At 47.2% G+C, this 19,025-nt stretch overlaps 1 protein-coding gene across 20 annotated transcripts in view; it reads right to left on the minus strand.

The window, feature by feature from the left end:
* Positions 1–19,025, minus strand: part of ATXN2 (ataxin 2) — a 121,587-nt gene that overhangs the window by 579 nt on the left and 101,983 nt on the right. For 6 of the 20 annotated variants that reach the window (XM_070066205.1, XM_051826805.2, XM_051826804.2 and 3 more), the window contains 6 exons: positions 14,828–15,012; positions 14,292–14,424; positions 10,093–10,146; positions 4,890–5,035; positions 3,849–4,076; positions 1,413–1,923 (listed from right to left, as the gene is read on the minus strand). In XM_070066205.1, the coding sequence (XP_069922306.1) occupies positions 1,552–1,923; positions 3,849–4,076; positions 4,890–5,035; positions 10,093–10,146; positions 14,292–14,424; positions 14,828–15,012 (1,118 nt within the window). In that variant the 3' untranslated portion in view covers positions 1,413–1,551. Of the gene's footprint in view, positions 1–121; positions 237–333; positions 955–1,412; positions 1,924–3,848; positions 4,077–4,889; positions 5,036–10,092; positions 10,147–14,291; positions 14,425–14,827; positions 15,013–19,025 lie in introns of those variants that run through there. The other 14 variants (XM_051826810.2, XM_051826801.2, XM_051826811.2 and 11 more) reach the window with 6 other exon arrangements.

The following is a 19,025-nucleotide window of genomic DNA, read 5'->3' on the forward strand; positions in this document are numbered from 1 at the left end:
CCCCACTCGCCAGTCCACGGCCCTGGGCTGCTCTGTTGCTGGTGTCTTTTCAAGAGTCTCCTGCCACCACCCGCTGGGTCTGAGGGCTGGGGGGGAAGGAGGGATGGAGAAGGGGGCTTACAGGACATGCGGGGGCGCGGAGCTGCGGCGCTGCCAGCCTCCTCCTGGTGCAGACGCGACTCCGCCACAGAGCATATCTCAGTCTTGTCTTTCTCTAGAGAGCCCTTGAACCAGAACTGCAGGTGAAGAAGAAAGGTCACTGGACCAGCACCTGCCGGGCCGGGAACAGCGCGCAGAGCCCGTGCCCGCTCACACAGACACACACTAACTGGGTAGCAGTTTTTAAAACTTTTTTTATTTTTAAATTTTTTTTAAGTTTTTATTTTATATTATCTACAAAGTAAAAGTTTTTTCCCTTAACTTAAAAGTTGAACCACTGAGACAGTGATCACTTCATCAAACTTGATTTATAAATAATAATCCGTCAGTTTGACGGTAAGAATTGACTGAAACCTTTGTCAAGTTTAGTAAAAGGGTGTTCCAAGTCTTGATTTTTTTGTTTTAAGCGGTAATAGCAGCAAGAATCACTCTTGTTACTTCTTTTGCTAGCTGATGTGTTCATGACTTTCAAGGGCCATTAAAAAATAAATAACTTCCAGTTTTGGCAAGCAGAGCTGGGGTACTTGCGGGACTCTGCAAACAGCATGTGGAATTATGGACAGCCCCAGGTTCCTACAGTGCCTCTACTCGGGCCAAGTATCTTCCACTGCAAGTGAGCTGTTAGCATTCCTATTGGATGTTACAAGAAATCAACGTATATCGTTTAAAAACAAAATAAGTGAACTTCTAGTTTTCTGTGCTTCCAGCTGGTAGAAGCAGGAGCAGGGGGGAGGGGATCTGGCCCTTCGGCTCCTCCAGGGCAGCCTTACAGCTGCTGGTGGTGGTGGGCTTGTACTGTAAGAGAGAAGAGTGAGCATTTAAACAGAACGCTGCAGCACGGCCCACGAGCCCAGAGTCCGCAGCGCGTGCCTGCATCTAGCCTTGGCTAGCTAGGAGGAGACTCCAAGTTTAATTCACTGCCCCCCTCCCAATCTGCATCACGTGGGGAGGGCTGGGTGGGTGGGGGGGTGGGTAGATAGAAACAAGCCAGTCAGACATGAAACCACTTCAGATAAACTCCCAGAAGACTTGTTGCTCATGGGGTAGGAAAAAAGGCCTTCACATACCCCCTCCCTCATATTAGCCAAGCACCAGGAAGACCGTCCACGACCGCCATGGCAGCCATCAGTACTGCAGAACGACCACGGGGCACTCCTGCTGTCAGGACGGAGGCTGCAGCTGACCCTGCACTCGAAACCAGTCCACACAGCACTTGCTCATCACTGGTCTGTTCCAAGCTACAATCAGATTCGGCCATGGTAATAACCCCCCACGTGTCCAACGGTCGGGACGCAGGACGGAACCACGGCCCTGTCCAGCCTGTCATAACCAGGAAGGCCAACTGTGCCCTAGGCATGCATCAGCTACCCAGAATGCTGCTGCTGCTTCTCATCAAGTCAAATCCTGGACACCATCAAAACACACAGACTCGGCCCTGACACGGAACTGACGGTCACGGTCCCTCCTGCGCACGCTTGCATGGGGCTTGCTAGTTCTCAGGTGTGAGGCTGGAAGCACTGGCCCTGCCTGCCATTCGACCTGTGCGAGCAGAATGCTTGGGGTGCCCCGGCGGCCCCTGCACACACACGCCTCACCTGAAGGGTGCGTCATATAGGGGAAATGCGCTGTTGTCGAGACTGGAATGGGCTGTAGTGCACTTTGAGCGAGGGCGGCCTGGGGACCGCCGGGTGGCTGTGTCGTCATTAGCATCATTGGCGCATGGGCAGTTGGATGAGAAGGAACCATTCCTGACTGTACATGAGCCTGAAACAGAGAGCTCTTTTACGCATACAGGCAACATCTCCGGCTTAAACAATATGTCAACTGTGTTCCTTTCACTGGGCTGGGAGTCTCAGGAAAGGGCAGCAGCAGGCCCAGGCCCCCTTTCTTTTCTCTGGGGACACTCCTTAGTTCACCTTTTTGGCAGCTCCTGCAAGGCTGGAGGAGCCTAGATAAAACATCAGGGCCCCAATGACTGGGTCATTAAACTCTGAGCACAGAACTCATGTGTGGGCCAAGGTCTTCAACAAGAGCAGACCCCTGATCCAAGAACAGCTTTCTCAACTGAGCAACGCAAGACCCGATGATGCTTCCGCAGCGGGCCTCCGGGGGCCTGAGCGGGTGCTGCAGAGCACACCCCTTGCAAACAGCAAAGCAGGGGCTGTCCGCTGTGCCAGTGCGCGGTTCTCCGCCCGCTCCTTGTCTGCCTGTCTCCCTCTGCTTGTGGCCTGCTCCCCCAGGCAGGAAAAAGAAACGTGGCTTCCTTCACTCTAGAGAACATGCTGACTGGGCAGGAGGAGGAGCAGGTGCAGTCAGGGCTCCCGTGAGATGGAAGGAATCCTCTGCAGTGACCTGGGCCAGCAGTCTACCAGTGTCTACCGAGGGACGGGGAGTCCGAGTAGGAAAGGCAGCTGCAGGCAGCCCACGGCAACACTCACTTTCTGCCTCCCACACTGGGCACGGCTCGAGACCGGGACAAGCCTGCACCAAACACTGCTTCTGCTCCCTCACAAATTCAAACGGGCCCAGGACCTACTTGGGCTTCCCTGGGTTGACCTTTTGCTCTTTCTGCACAGAAGCACAAACGTGAGGTTGCAGGGACCTCTCTTGCAGGGAAGCTCACATACCTACTTAGCCACCAGCCTCGGCTAGACACCTACAGGACCCCAGCTCCCATGCAGCTCATTCCACCACACCGTGCTGGTCCACACTGACCAGAACCAGCTCCCCGCCGGCTCCCAGAAGCACACCAACTGCAGTGCACTGCCCCGCAGAACTACCCTCGGCAGGCGAGGCCGCCCGACTCCCCGGAGCTGCGGCCCCCCAGTCAGACTGAGTCGCATCCAGCCCGTCCCTCACTAGCACCACGCTGGAGCACTGCCTGGCAGGAAGCCTCAGAGTTGGTATGAAAGGAGCAGAGACGTCCGACACAGCCACCTCGCCTTGCCTAGCCCTGGGAGGGCCGCCAGGACGGCGTCAGAGCCCACCCTCAGCACGGCTCTTCGGCCACCTCAGCCCTCGCCAGCAGCAGGTGCACAGAGCCACCCCTGACGGCAGCCAGCCTGCCAACCCTGAGCAGCTCCCTGCAGGGGAGCTCCCAAGTGCTTCCAGAGCTGCTCCTCAAGAGAAAATGAGAACACCTGGAGCTTCCAGCGTCTCACTCACTGCACCAATGGCCAAGGTCAGGACCCTCACAAAGTACAGCACACGGTCCAAGTGGGCATACGGGTCGTCGGGGGGATGACTGGTGTGATGTCTCTGGAACTCCAGGACTCCCACCTTGGAGGGCTGAGTCTGAAGTCCATGATCCCTGCCAAGCTTGCGTGTGTGTGTGTGCGTGCGTGCACGCGGAGACAAGAAATGTATGTACACACATGTATAGTGATAAAGCTGTAGAGACATAGCAAAGCAGACACAGAAAGGAAAAGAGTGGGCTGCATTCCAAAGTCAAAGATGTTCTGAAGGTCTCAGGTGGGCAACGTTCAAGGACTGACCAATTAGCAACTCTGCTGAGCCCATTACAAAACCACACATACATTAATACAGGGCCAAATCACGTGTGTTTGAGCGGGAAAAGGGAGAACAGGCAAACAGCGTCACACACAGGGTTTCCTAGCTGGGAGAGCGAGCGGCTCTTCGCTGCTTGTCTGATAACCTTCACCGTCTACCTGCTCTGACAGCTGGCTTACCTGAGGTACGTGGGCCATGTGGGCTGGGTTGGTATACGCCGGCTGGACGTGAGAAGGGTGGATCGTGAAGACGGTCTGCTGTGCTGCTGGGAAACCGCTCTGTGGCGACTGCGTGTTGGAGGCAGGTGTCATGGAAGGGGGGGTTGGAGCGAGCCCCGCGTGGTAGATGGCTGACTGCTGCTGTGGACTGGCCAGGTGGAGAGCTTGGGCGGCCTGGTGCTGATGGTGCTGCAAAATGATGGCGAACAACTGAGAGGAGAACTCCAATGCACTCCAAGCAGCTGGAGGTTACAAAAAAACAGGCTTCACATGGGCCCAACTGGCGTGAGGGGTGCTGGAAGGCACAGGGAGTGACAGCAGGGCTGGGGGCCTCCTGTCTAGAGACAGCCCTTTCTGGAACACAGGAGCCCAGTCCTCAGTCTGGCAGTAACAAACTCCCAACCAAACAGTGGTCAGCCAAGACCTCCGCCAGAGATGAAGCCAAGCCAGCAAGGAAAAAAAACACAAGTCTGGGCAGTTCAAGCCAGCAGCTAAGCTGCTGGCGAAGGTGCCAGCACCCCTGTCGGAGTCCTGCACCTGCTCCCTGGCTCCAGCTTCCTGCCAGTGCAGACCACAAGAGGCAGCACTGACGGCTCAAGTACTTGGGTTCCTGTCACCCACACAGCAGACCTGCACTAAGTTCCTGACTCCCAGCTGCAGCTTAGCCCTGGATAATGGTTGTTGTGGGAGTGAACCAGCAGACAAGAACTCACTTGCCTCTGCCTCTCAAATAAATCAAATTTAAAGAAAAAAAATCTCATCAACTTTTAGAATGAAGTAAAAAAGTCCAAAGGAAATAGGAATGTTAAATTATGAACATTTTGTCAATAAGATTTTCCAACATCAATCTGTTTCCAGAGCCCATCCACTTGTCCCCCACCCCAGGGCCCAGCTGTGCACTGCAGCCCTGAGGGCGGACGTGCAGTCTGACCAGGGAGCAGGCCAAGCCTCGCCTAGTGCTGGACACAGCAAGGCTCTGCAGGCCTCCAGGCAGCTCCTTACCTGAACAGGACTGGGTGCAGGATGACTCCCACCATGCTGACTCTGCTGCTGTCCGGTAGGTGTCGCTGAAGGCTGAGGATGTGGAGTATGTGGGTGCAGGGTAGCATTAGGATGTGCGTACTGCTGAGCAAGGGAGCCCGTGGAAACTAGAGTGGAAGAGAAGGGAGCATGTGCATCCGGCGCGTGGTGGCCCTCCTCACCAGGCCCCCCCGCCCAGCCCTGGCGGCAAAGCCTCTATCAAGCCACGGCCAGTCTCAGCAGCGGGCTCCATTTACACCCGTCACTGTCTTGAAATAATAACTTTAACAAGAAGACTAGTCTCTGATTCATTATCAAACTGATTAATAAACAGCTGTGTGTATATACATATATATATAAAATCCAATTTTTAATTCACTTTAAAAATAGTCACTAGGTTTTCCTGAAAAGGCTACATAAAAGCATAGGCAGAAATAACTCAAACAGCTGTGCAAGATACACACACACACACACACACACACACTCCCTCCCGCTTCAGTTCAAGGCCATCATCTGGCTAACCTCACCATGCTACTGCCCTGGAGCTGGCACAATGTCCTGCAGCCACAGACTACAGGGGCTGCATCAAGTATGAGGCAAGGTCAGGGTTCTACTACCAGGGCCAATGACCACAAATCTCTTTCAGTCGATCACAGGAGCTGCTCTGACGCTCAGCTCATTCCCCAGGCCCTACTCAGTCTTCCCACTTCTGCTTTTTAAAAATCTAGATGAAATGACCTGACCTACACAGAAAAATTAACTTCCCTCAAAGTGTTCCAGCCCTTTAGAATGAATTCTACTGGCTAGAATGACTTCAAAGAAAACGTGATCAGTTCACATTAACATGTTTATGGGGTCTGTGCTGTGGGATAATGGGTAAAGCCACCACCTGCAGTGCCAGTATCCCACATGGGCACCGGATGGAGTTCCAGCTGTTCCACTTTTTTTTGGGGGGGGGGGCAGGCAGAGTGGACAGTGAGAGAGAGAGAGACAGAGAGAAAGGTCTTCCTTTTGCCGTTGGTTCACCCTCCAATGGCCACCAAGGCCGGCGCGTTGCAGCTGGCGCAGCGCGCTGATCCGAAGCCAGGAGCCAGGTACTTCTCCTGGTCTCCCATGGGGTGCAGGGCCCAAGCACTTGGGCCATCCTCCACTGCCTTCCTGGGCCACAGCAGAGAGCTGGCCTGGAAGAGGGGCAACCAGGACAGAATCCGGCGCCCTGACCGGGACTAGAACCCGGTGTGCCGGCGCCGCAAGGTGGAGGATTAGCCTAGTGAGCCGCGGCGCCGGCCTTGTTCTACTTTCGATCCGGCTCCCTGCTAATGTGCCTGGGAAAGCAGCAGAGGGGTGGCTCAGTCCTTGGGCCCCCGTACCCATGTGTGAGACCCAGAAGAACCTCCTGGCTCCTGGCTTCAGATCAGCTCAGCTCTGGCCATTGCAGCCATTTGGAGAGTGAACCAGAGGATGGAAGATCGATCGATCTCTCTCTCTCTCTCTCTCTGTAACTCTTTCAAATAAATGAAGTAAATCTTTATATTAAAAGATATGTTTATTAAACCTAAAAGCCCAAGGCCAGTTCTTTGTGAATTTCAGAATGGACTATACCCTAGCACAAAATGGGGGAGATTAGGTACAAATTCAATTGCCCACATCTTCCCAAAACCGCAATTTGAGACTTCAAAGCACAGTGAGATGTGTTCACTGCTTCCAGTGACCGTGGGGAACAGGGAGCTGAGAATAAGGCATTCTAAAGATGCAGCTCTAGCAATGCATAACTCTGGCTTGCTCTCAAGGAGTGCACCCTAAAATCCCATGGAAGCAAAGCCAGCACACAGAAACAATCCCAAAATAGTTTCTCACATTCTTCATACACATGTTAGCAGCAGAGACAGATGGGGGGGGGGGGAGGCTGATGGGGAGAGGCAGGCACTAATAACTGGGATTAGGCACATGAACTCCAGCAGTCAGAGAGGCCAGGCCACTTAAGAGTCTCCAGCACAGAGGGCACTGGGCATGGCCCATATAAATGGAATGGTAAGCAAAGGATCAGACACACGGAGGGTTCTTGAATGGGCCACCAACACTCCAGTCCAACTGCAAACGGCTCTCCCACAAGAGCAATGGGAAGGCAGAGCCAGCACTAGTGCGGCCTGTGCATCCACTGCCAATACCACAGCCGGCATTACTAGTCTCAGTTTTAATCGTATGCTGGGAGAATCTTCCTACGCTGGAATACTGTGACAAGAAAGCTGTGGCAACACAGCCACTGGCCGTGAATGCAGCACAGTGGTCCCTCTTCCAGCTCAGCTGCTCTGCAAGGCCACCCCACGCCACACCCTGGTCTGGTTCACTCTGAGCTTCCACAGTCGACAGCACGCGCTTGGTCTAAAGGACCGAGCGTTCTCAACCTGACCCTGTTCTTGTGAGAATTCTGCTCTCCCAAAAAAGTCCTCCTGTCTCCTCGTGTGCCTTATCTGTAGCAATCTGAAATCTGTCTGAGGGAAACCAATTCCCAAATCCCATTTATGGGGCTTTATAAAGATAGAATACAGAATCCCAGAGGTTTACATTTATATTTAAACAATACTTATTCAAGAAATTTGGAACTGAAAAATTTTAAATTTTGCTTTTAATCACCTTCTAAGCAATTATATTCTTAACACAAAGATGCAAACTCTAGCTGTGTGCTGTATTATTTTTACACATAAAAACATGGCTACTGCAAAGAGAGTAACTATACTTATGAAATCTCGTAATTACTCATCACTTGGAAAAATGTAAAAACCTTAAAATTTGGAGAGACAGGCTGATACACTATTACTATGGATTTTCAAGGCATTTCTGTGATATGTTTACTAATATGTAAAGGCTCTAATCTCTAGCTGATTTGCATGCATAGCAACAAACACTAAAATCCTTCTCCCAAAAACCTCAGCCCTTCCCTGCCTAACTACCAGGTAAACTTAGAAGATATTTCTAGAAAAAGATTAAGGAGATTTAGTTAGAAATATCTTCCTTTGTTACTCTTCTAGCTCACAAGATCTGAAACCAAAATTTCCCTCAAATGGAAAAATGAGTAACTAATAAGGGAAAATGTGAAATTTACTTTTTAATTCAATACTATTAACAAAGTTTATAAAGTCCAGTTCCTTGAAAGGCCAGTTAAGAACGATATCTAATGAGGCAGAAGAGAAGTTAAAAGGGCAAGTGGAAAAAAAGCCTGGAAGAGAGAGATGGGAAAGAAAACAAGCTTAGTGGAGTCAAAAAGGAGAAAACAGCCGCGTCAGGAACGGGGGAGGTGCGGAGTGGAGGTGGGAAGGAAGCTCTGCTCTGAGCTAAGGGCTAACTGCGCTTGCAACAAGTGCTCCTTTTAGCTCAAGATGCCAGGGAAGTTAAAAATCCAGTGAACTGTCCTTGAATTCTCATGCCATCACACAGCAGCTGAGCTCCTATTCATGAGGCTGAAGCGGCCTTCCCGAAGCCTCCGGGCACGCAACACTGCTCCTATGTGGCCAGCTGTGGTTCGGAAATTTCCCCACTCATTCCTGCTCCACCTGTTTTACCTGACATAAATATTTAAAGTTCTGTATGATTGGTAAGATCCTTACGACACGAACCCAAGTAACAGTCTTCTAAGCCCACGTCTTAACAAACTCAGTCCACAGGCTACATGTTTAGTCTGTTTTTAGGCTTTATCATTTTGACCTTGGATGCACAAGTCATGAGAGATCGCCAGCACTGCATCAAAGCAACATCTCCACTTCTTAAACGCGACGTTGGATTCAGAACAAGGCCAGCGAAGGAAGACAGCCAGAGGGGAAGAAAGCGACACGACCAAACCATGACAAGATGGCTCAGCAGGGGAGACAAAGCACAAATCATTCCACAGACAGCCCCCAACTGTTAGTCTCTGGTCTGGTACTGTCTCTGAGGGGAAGCTGTGCTAAGGCAATTAATGCTTAGGTGTGATGATGAAGGACCTTTTAGCGACTTACCAGGAAAATGACTGCACACTACTGACAGAGACAGTAAGATGGTGAGGATAACTGCATCTGAGACCTCAGGTTGAACTGCACATAGTGAAACTAATAACGGACACTATCTTTGCACACTAATCACAGACAGAGGCTCCCTTTAATGGTATATGCATACAGCAAGACTCCTTTTTAAAGAGCATCTATTAAAGGATTAAATTTGTTAACATTTCCTAGCACCACATAAATTACTTATGTTTTATCAACTTATTTTTGGATACCAAGTCATGGCACAATTAATGAAAATTTAAGGTCAAAATGCTTTCTAAATGCAAAATCTGGCATGTAGTAGAGTCAGGCACTGAGCCATTCCAAAATAATTCAAAACTTACTCTGTTACACAAAACGGTAACCCGCAGCCCCTCTGGAATCCCGTGTTTCACACAGAAGGCTGCACGCTGACGGAACGCATCTCTGACGCACTTCTACAAGCCAGTACCCCTTCTACCCAGTACCAAAGGCCAGGATGTGTCTTCTTTTAAAGTTGCTCTGTACACAGGGGAGACACTGAGTCCTCTGAGTTCACTCTGGAAGCAGGCTCTGCCCAGGCCTGCCCTATTTAGGCACAGCCCTCCCCTTCTCCCTGGTGGGTGGGGAGTCTGGAGCGCAAGACACATGCCAGGTGCCTGCTACCTGAGCTCTCACCTGCCGCTGAGCAAAGACTGGGAGAACACAGGTGTTCCTCCCCTCGCATCTTTCACCCTTCTGTAACGAAAAATCCTGGAAGGATAAATTTCCTCTTAGCAGGATACATTAGTAGTTTATTCCAAGTTGTGGCTTGAGTAAAAAATGTTCTCTGTTTAGGGAAAGTTGCTCTGAATAAGGCATCTGCCAAATACTTACGTTTGCTTGGTATGCAAAAATTTATTTTGGAAACAACTTAATTTTTAAATTCCAGCTTTATTAAGCTATATCATATTTCTTTTAAGTTCTGAATCACTGAAATATACATATAAGATTAGACATAATTTAAATAAATTACTCAAAATTTCATGGAAAACTTGCTTCAGCAGGTATATATATATTATATATACCTTTAAATGATTTTGTCTGGCACAAGGAAAATATTGTTCAACAAGTCTATTCCCTTAACATGTATTCTTTAAAAAGTGTTTTACTGTACAATTAAAATTAGTATAAAAAACCCAACTCACTGGCAAAGTAGAAAGAAGGGCTTGTCTCCTTGTTGTATGGTAATTTGGGACATGCTGAATTTGGGAAATAGAAAGGTAAATTAGCCTTTAAGGTGTGCATTTTCCTAATCTTCTGGAAAGGTTGACATAATTAATAACTTTTTGTATTCATGCATAATTAATTTTTACTTTACAAGAGAAGATGAGCACCTTAAACACTGCTACAGAATTTAAAGACTTTTCTTCTGTATTGGGTGTCAAGTTCCACCTGCTGACTCACTTAAATAAAAGGAATAAAATCATTTTCTAATAAAAAGACCAACATGGCATTTCACTGAACAATCTTGACATAAAAAAGTACTAACATAAAACACTATTTTCCAAGTTTAGGCAAAAGACATACAATTCTGCAAACATCATAAATAGAAATGTTCTTCTGGTAGATGGAATTTCGGCATCTGGCAGTGGAACCAAAGTCTGAGGGACAGTGACACCAACGTGAGAATGCTATCCTTTCCTAGTGAGCCCTGTTGTCAAGTGTGTGTAAATGTACCTGGAGGCAGACACACAGCGAGGGATAGTGAGAACTTTCCAGTTTTTTTTTTTTCTTACTCTCTTTTCTAACTGATTTGCATCAAACGGTCAAAAATAAACCAAAAATGCCTCTGGATCTAACTCTCCTGTCGGCTCTAGTTGGTAGTGACAGCCTTAGTTACTGAAAGGTACAACCATCAGCATAAAACACAATCAGATGGATGTGAAGGCAGCAGAAACCAAAGTGCTCAGGGGGAGGGCCAGAGATGCCACTCCTGACCAGAGTACGCGGTCAGCAGTGATGTGAAACGTCCACCTCCTCCTATTGGCACCATTTAGTTGTTCAGTTATCTGCTAGCACACAAGTTTAAAATAATCAAGTCTTCACTCTGTAGTCACTGCTGGTCCTCAATTTCACCACGCCTGAAACAATTAACGTGACACAAAACTGCCACTGCCATCTAGGGCACGTTTCCCTGCCTGCTGGCATTAAAACCTCTAAAATCTGAGATAGGATGCAGCTTACAAATAAATAGAATTCATACTCAAAGTATGTGGCTCCTTCGGGAATATAAAATATACATTGCTCAAGGGAAATAAGATCAGATATAAAATAAATAAATTAATGAAGATTTCATGAAAAACTTGCTTCAGCAGATTAAACTGTGGCTTACAAAAAATATTTATTTCCCAAGGTCTGAAGAACCCAAAGGAGAAACTTGATTAACAATCCTATCAAGGCCTCCCTCCCCTTCTCCCTGCTGCCCCATCAACAGAAACCAAGGGAACACAACTTGCACCAGGCTGCAGGGAGTACATCAGACTTGGCCAAGCAACTTTTCTCCTGGCACAAAGAACTGGCTTTGATGACTAGTTCATTGCTGATTTCATTGGACATTAGGTCTAGTGTTTTGCTTGCAATATTTCCTATTTACCCACACTTGCACGGACTTAGGTAGGGGTGAGGTTCAAAGCCAACTGCTTTTCAAATGGCAATATTCTGGGAGGGTACTTTACATCCAGGTTGTTTCAACAAGAAGCAACCACCTAGAGAGGGAACCTGGAGCTGGCAGCCAGGGAGAAAGCCTGTGCACAACACTGTAGGATTTACCACAGCGTCTCCAAACATCGCTACCCAAAAAGCTGCTCTCTAAAAGCAATGGAAACTTTAGCTTAAGAGTTTCAGATCTCATTCCAACGGGAGCATGGAGCATTCCAAGAGGAAAATATCCTCCCAGAAAATCGAAGGAAAGAAATGTTTTCTTCTATTTGTTAATTTATGATGTATTCAACAGAAATGTATAAACAATCATAATGAACTTTTCACTAAGTCTTCAGCAAACTGGAAAATTATTAGAATATATATATGTTGCATAAAAGCCAACGTGATGAACCAATGGGGCCGTTTTGTACATACACTCATCCAAGTTGAGAGAACTGAAGATAAGCCAAAGGACAGGAGAGTATAACCAAAACCATACTCTGCATCAGTCAGTGCATTTTTCAGTTACATTAGAGATGAGCTTCTTGAACAAATATTTCCTAAAACATAGTACTTATGCCACTTTAAAAAAATGCATAATCCATAGTGGAGAGTTTTAAGTGATAATGTGGAACATTAAAACCAGACTTCATAGTTTATAAACATGAATGTCTTTAATCAAGCACAATTCCTATCAATGGTGATGCCAGGCTGCAGGTATGCACGTCTAGGAAAGCATCCACTGCAGGTTCCTGCTGACAAGGAGGCCGCTGTGGCTGCCTCCTGCACTGTGGCATAGTAGGTTAAGTCTCTGCCTGTGGCTTTGGCATCCCACATGGGCACCAGTTCAAGTCCTGGCTGCTCAACTTCTGATCTGGCTCCCTGCTGATGGCCTGGGAAAGCAGTGGAAGATGGCCCAAGTGCCTGGGCCCCTGAACCTACATGAAAGACCCAGAAGAAGCTCCTGGCTTTGGATTGGCTCAGCTCCCACCATTATAGCCATTTGAGGAATGGACCAGCAGATGGATGATCTCTGTCTCTCCTTCTGTGTCTGTAACTCTATCCCCCAAATAAATAAATAAACCCCTCCTGTTTATAAATAAATGAAAAACAGTAATATTTCCAAAAAGGAGATTTACCAAAATACTTGTAAATTCTTAACTTAATTTTGCCTAGACATAGTCATTCAACAAATCTGAAGTTTAAAAAAAAGGTAAGATAATATTTACATTCTGAGTCATTCGAAAAGTTTAAAGAGGTTTAAAAACTGAAATGTTCATGCAGTTGCCTGTAACTGTAATTTAACACTCAAAGTGGTACACTTTTAAATTAGACAGATAAGCCCAAACTTATCTCCTGCTTTCAATAGACTGAAATGCCAACGAAGAAGCCTAGATGACAACACAGGAGTTCTCAGAAATATTCAGGCCAAAGCTGACATGAGTGAGATTGGTACGGATTCACAGTGAAGTTCCAAAGACATAACGAGGCATTCTGTTAACTCTAAGCTCTACAAGTGGAAAATTATTTTAAATTCTCAACATTAAAAAATGTATTATCTTAGTATTTTAGACAGCTCTCAGAGTGACCTACACAAAGTTCTCTGGCCACAAAACTAAGCTGATTGGTTTCTTTGCTTATTCTTTGTATAAAGGTTAGTACTTCAAAAACTTCCTGGGAAATTGGAATTAAAAGTTTACTTTGTTGCAAAACATTTTGAAATCCATGCACAAAAGGGGTCTTCAAAAAGTTCATAAAATGCATGTTAGGGGGCCGGTGCCGTGGGTTAAAGCCTCAGCCTGTGGCGCCAGCATTCCATATGGGCGCCGGTTCTAGTCCCAGCTGTTCCACTTCCGATCCAGCTCTCTGCTATGGACTGGGAAGGCAGTGGAGGATGGCCCAGGTTCTTGGGCCCCTGCACCCATGTCAGAGACCCGGAAAAACCTCCTGTCTCCTTGCTTTAAATTGGCACAGCTCTGGCCATTGTGGCCATATGAGGAATGAACCAGCAGATGGAAGACCTCTTTCTATCTCTGGCTTTACCTCTCCCTGTAACTTTCAAAGAAATAAAAATAAATCTTAAAAAAAAAAATGCATGTTATGAATAACCTATGCACAGACTTCAAAGAATTTTTTTTACAGAAATGAACATGCTGCAGTTTCATCTTCCATGAACTTTCTGAAGTCTGTTCATATTGAAATAATGTTTATTTTTAGAGAAAATACTTCTGGTTTCCATTTTACCATTTTGCTTATATACTGATTACATTTAGAGTGCGAATCAGTGTCAATATAAGCAGCAGCTTTGACAACACAGAAAGCCAGCGCCGGCCGAGCGAGGAGTGCGGCAGGCCTCTTGGTGCAGAAGCGCGCATTCAAGCCCTGCACGCTCCGCTGCGCGGCCCCCCCAAACCATAACACTGAGGAGGAGGAGGAGGAGGGAGGCGCCTTTCTCCACAAAACTGTGCCTTAATCATCACCTTCTAGGTAAAGTAGGAGACGTGTGAAGAAAGACGCATCCCAGGTACCAAGCAGGAACTACCTGCCGAGACTTACAGAGGCAGATCGGGGCGGCAATGGGTTTCTCTTTGCCCTCAGCTTAATAAAGGCTCAGCTATTCTTAAACACAGCATCGTTTCAGAGCTCCTACAAGCTTCTCAGCAAATTAACATCGTCACACTAAAAAGATAAAAGCGCTTCCTACCATACATGGCGTGCGTCTGCTCGTGAGCCCCGTACTGAGTTGCTGAGGAGGACACTAGGCCAGGCTGGGCGTGTGTTGGTGGTGCCACCACTCTAGCACCACCCGGTATTACAGGGCTGTAGACATGAGGAGGCTGCAGTCAAACACAACAGAGGGAGAGGGAGGGGTGAAGGAGAGGGAGGGACAGAGGGAAGGAAGAGGGAGGTCGGGAGGTAGGGAGGGGGAGAGAGACATTACAATATCAAACAAAGCCAAGCAGACATTCATTAGATTTTTAACTCCATGGTTTCTAGAAACAAGAGACAATTCTGAAACTTTCCCTGGTGGCTTCCTCTGAAATTCTGAAACTGCTCAAGAACCTTCAAATATATATTTAAAAGACCCCTCAAGTCCTTTTATTTTTCTTCGTTTTTTTTTTTTCCCCCACTCAAGTCCTTAGCCATCTACTCTACCAAAACACAAAAACAAAAACCCCTTTACTACATTAAGCTTCTAAAATGGAAAAAAACTCAAGAGCCGGATACTGAGAGCCTTACCTGAGACTGATAGTGTGGCACGTGCTGAACTAGTGGCTGATTCGGAAACTGCTGAGGACTGTAGGCAACATACTGCGTGGAGTACGCTGGCGGGGTGGCGACAATCGGCGGGCCCGCAGCCGAGGCTGGGTGCATCATGGTGCTCTGCGGGTGCTGGTCTTGCCGCTGCTGGGGCATATTTGGTACTGTGGGGGAAAGATGATTTCTTTATAGAAAACAGGATTTTTTGTATGACGCACACGTTGGCATGGTCTATGACACAGGGTGTGATCTGGCATTCCTGCCTGCCTCTCCAATACCATCCCACCCACACTCACAGCCAGTTAGCCCCTCTGGCCATCTTCTGATCAGACCCCAGCCCCCGACCGCCAGCTGGCTTAATGCTGACTCATCCAGCAGGTGTCAGCTTGGAAGTACTCCCTCCAGGAGTCCCTTCACGATGCTGCCCAGACTTCATTAGCTTTCTCTAATCATGTATCACATGACAGGTATCTAATTAACAGCTGTTTATACTTTTAAAATTCTTATCTATAAGTAAGTCATGGGGAGGGAGAGGGAGAAGGAGAGAAACTCATTTGCTGGTTCACTCAGCCCCTAGGCTGAATGGAGGAGCTGCAAACCTAAGCCAGATCTCCCACATGGGTGGCAGGGACACAGGTATCTGAGCCACCCAGGGAGAGCATTAGCAGAGAGCTGGAACTGGGAGCAGATCTGGACTTGAACCTTGGTATTCTAATGTGAGATGTAGGTGTCTTAACCACTAGGCCAAATGCCCAACCCATTTTTAGCATATCTTTTTTTTTTTTTTTAAAGATTTACTTATTTATTTGGAAATGAGAGAGAGGGAGGGAGGGAGGCAGGTCTTCCATTGGCTGGTTCACTCCCTAAATGGTTGCAATAGCTGGGGCAGGCCAGGCTGAAGCCAGGAGCCTGGAGCTCCATCTGGGTCTTCCATGGGGGTTCAGGAGCTCAAGTACTTGAGCCACCTTCCACTGCCTGACCAGGTTCATTGGCAGAGAGCTGAATCTGAAGTAGAGCAGCCAGGAGTTGACCCAGCGCCCATATGGGATACCAGCACTGCAGGAGGCGGTTTAACTCACTGTGCCACAACGCCAACCCCCAACTATGGCATATTTTCAAACACAACTCAACCTCTTTCACAGACTACAAAGCAGATTACAGTATGTAGCAAGAGGATAGAGAGATGGTTTGTGCAAAAGCCCTACTATGTTGTAGGAGAGATACACTTCAAACAATTCATGGTTGCATTTTGGAAACAAGCCCTTGACTTTGCCTGTTACATGTAAAACATTAAAAAACACACTTAGAGGGGCCGGTGCTATGATGCAGTGGGTTAAAGCCCTGGCCTGAAGTGCCGGGATCCCATATGGGTGCCGGTTCTAGTCCTGGCTGCTCCTCTTCCGATCCAGCTCTCTGCTGTGGCCTGGGAAAGCAGTGGAAGACGCCCAAGTCTTTGGGCCCCTGCACCCGTGTTGGAGACCCAGAGGAAGCTCCTGGCTCCTGGTTTCGGATCGGCACAGCTCCTGCTGTTGCAGCCATCTAGGGAGTGAACCACTGGATGGAAGACCTCTCTCTCTCTCCCTGCCTCTCCTCTCTCTGTGTAACTCTGACTTTCAAATAAATAAATAAATAAATCTTAAACACACACACACACACACACACACACACTTAGAACACAAACTGAAGAAATTCACAAACCCTTAAGGAAAAACTTTGTCCAAAAATCTCTTTGTTTACTTTCACTTTACTTGAATTTGGGCAAGGAGGTTGGAGAAAAAGAAAAGGAGACAGAGACAGATATACATGGAGAGGAAGGGGGAGGGAGGGGAGACCTCTTCTATCTGCTGGTTCACTCCTCCAATGCTCACAACAGCCGGGGCTAGGACAGGCTAAAACCAGGAGGCTGGAACTCCGTCTAGGCTTCCCATGTGGGCAGTGGCATTTGAGCCCTCATCTGCTGCCTCTCAAGGTGTGCATTAGCAGGAAACTGGATGGGAACCAGAGTAGCTGGGACCTGAACCACACACTCTTATATAGGATGCAGGGATGCCAAGCGGTGATTTAACTGCAGTACCCAATGTCCACTCCAAGGAGAAATTTTAAAATGATACTGAAGACATAATTTATTAACTGCACAGAAAGACTCAAGAATAAATAGATACCAAATATCCTGTAAGTTAACTTACAGATTTTCTGAGACTCTTGATTAAAATGCCTACTGGCAAACTGAACGATAAAATCCTTGACATTGATATCAAAGTACATAAACAAAACAAACACGAGAATATCTCTGGAAAATAATAGGAAACCAATTCATTATTTTGAAAACTGCCTTAAAAAGAGAAATGGTGAGTACTTTAGTTCCTTTTCCTGGGCAAGCTATGCTTCAAGGTAACCAACCAGTCCAATGAGGTAAACCTTTCCTTTACAGAAATATCCCAGCTAATAACGAAAGAAGGGATGAGGGGCCAGCGCTGTGGTGCAGCGGGTCAACACCATGGCCTGAAGCGCCGGCATCCCATATGGGCGCTGGTTCAAGACCCGGCTGCTGCACTTCCGATCTAGCTCTCTACTGTGGCCTGGGAAAGCAGCAGAAGATGGCCCAAGTTCTTGAGCCCCTGCACCCATGTGGGAGACCTGGAAGAAGCTCTTGGCTCCTGGCTTCAGATCAGCACAGCTCCAGCCACTGTGGCCAATTGGGGAGTGAACCATCGGATGAAAGTCTCTCTCTTTCTGCTTATCAACTCTCTCTGTGTAACCCTTTCAAATAAATAAAATAAATCTTAAAAAAAAAAGGAATGAAACAAAGAGAATGTCACCATTTTAGAAACCTCAATGAAATAATGGATATAGGACTACACAATGCTCATCAGTGGCTACAAAAACGTCTGGGACAGAGCTTGTGGGAAATTATACTGGATAGATAAGGCATGGATCTAGTGAATCTAGGTAACTTCTGTCACAAAAACAGATGACATAAGCTGCCATTTAGAACATCCTCATCCCACAGAGTGCCCAGTCTGGGTCTGGGATATTCTACTTCTAATTCAGCTTCCTAATACACAGACGATGGCCTAAGAACCTCAGGCCCTGGGGACGGCACTGTGGTGCCGTGAGTTTAATCGTCACCTGAATGCCTGCATCCCATATTACAGTGCAGTTGGAGTCCCAGCAACTCTGTTTCCATCCAGCTCCTGCTAATGTGCTTGGGAAAGCAGAAGACAGCCCAAGTGCTCAGGCCCTTGCTACCCATGTGAGAAACCCGGATGGAGTTCGAGGCTCTTGGCTTCAGCCTGGCCCAGTCCTGGCTATTACAGTCATTTGGGAAGTGAACCAGCAGAGGGAAGACATCTCTTTGGTCTCCCTCTCTCACTGAACTTTTCAAATAAATACAATAAACCAAAAAAAAGAGAGAGAGAGAGAGAGAGAGAGAGAGAGAGAGAGAGAGAGAACGAACTTGGGTCCCTGCCACCCACACAGGAGAATGGCTTGAGTTTGAGGTTCCTGGCTTTGGTCTGGCTCCGTCCTATTTCGGACATCTGGGGAATCAATCAATGGGAGACTTTCCTTCTCCATCTCTCTGTCAAATAAAGTAAATACAAATTTTTAAAAAGAAAAATATCATCACTGAAACCAGAGGCTGACCGTGAAGACTCTACCAAAAAAGATCAAGAAAACGGGAAAGAAGATAGATTACTAATACTAGAAATGGAGTAACAGAACATCACTGCCGATCCCACAGACACTGAAAAGATGAAGGGAAATTATGAACTACTTTATGCCACTAAATTCAGTGAGGTAGATGAAATGGCCAGTGTTAACTTGATGCCAGAATCGTATTAAGACATTAGAAGCAAAGAAGATCCCTCATGAACACAGACAGAAGCCCCTTTAATAAAACATTATTAAATTGTGGCATATATAAAAAGGATAATGTACCATGACTAAATGGAAACATGGGGATTTAAGGCTGGTTCAATATTAAAACATCAGTCAATATAATCCTTCAAGATAAGAGAACAATGCAGAAAAAACATAATCACCCTGGAAGATACCAAAAGAGTTCCTGATCTAATGCAACAACCACTGACTTAAAAACAAACAAAAAACCAGAAACCCTGTGCAGACCAAGAACTGAAGACACCACTATCACTATGCTTTAACAGCGAAGACAGGC

This window comes from Oryctolagus cuniculus, chromosome 21 (genome assembly GCF_964237555.1).
Source record: "Oryctolagus cuniculus chromosome 21, mOryCun1.1, whole genome shotgun sequence".
NCBI classification, from domain to species: Eukaryota; Metazoa; Chordata; class Mammalia; order Lagomorpha; family Leporidae; genus Oryctolagus; species Oryctolagus cuniculus.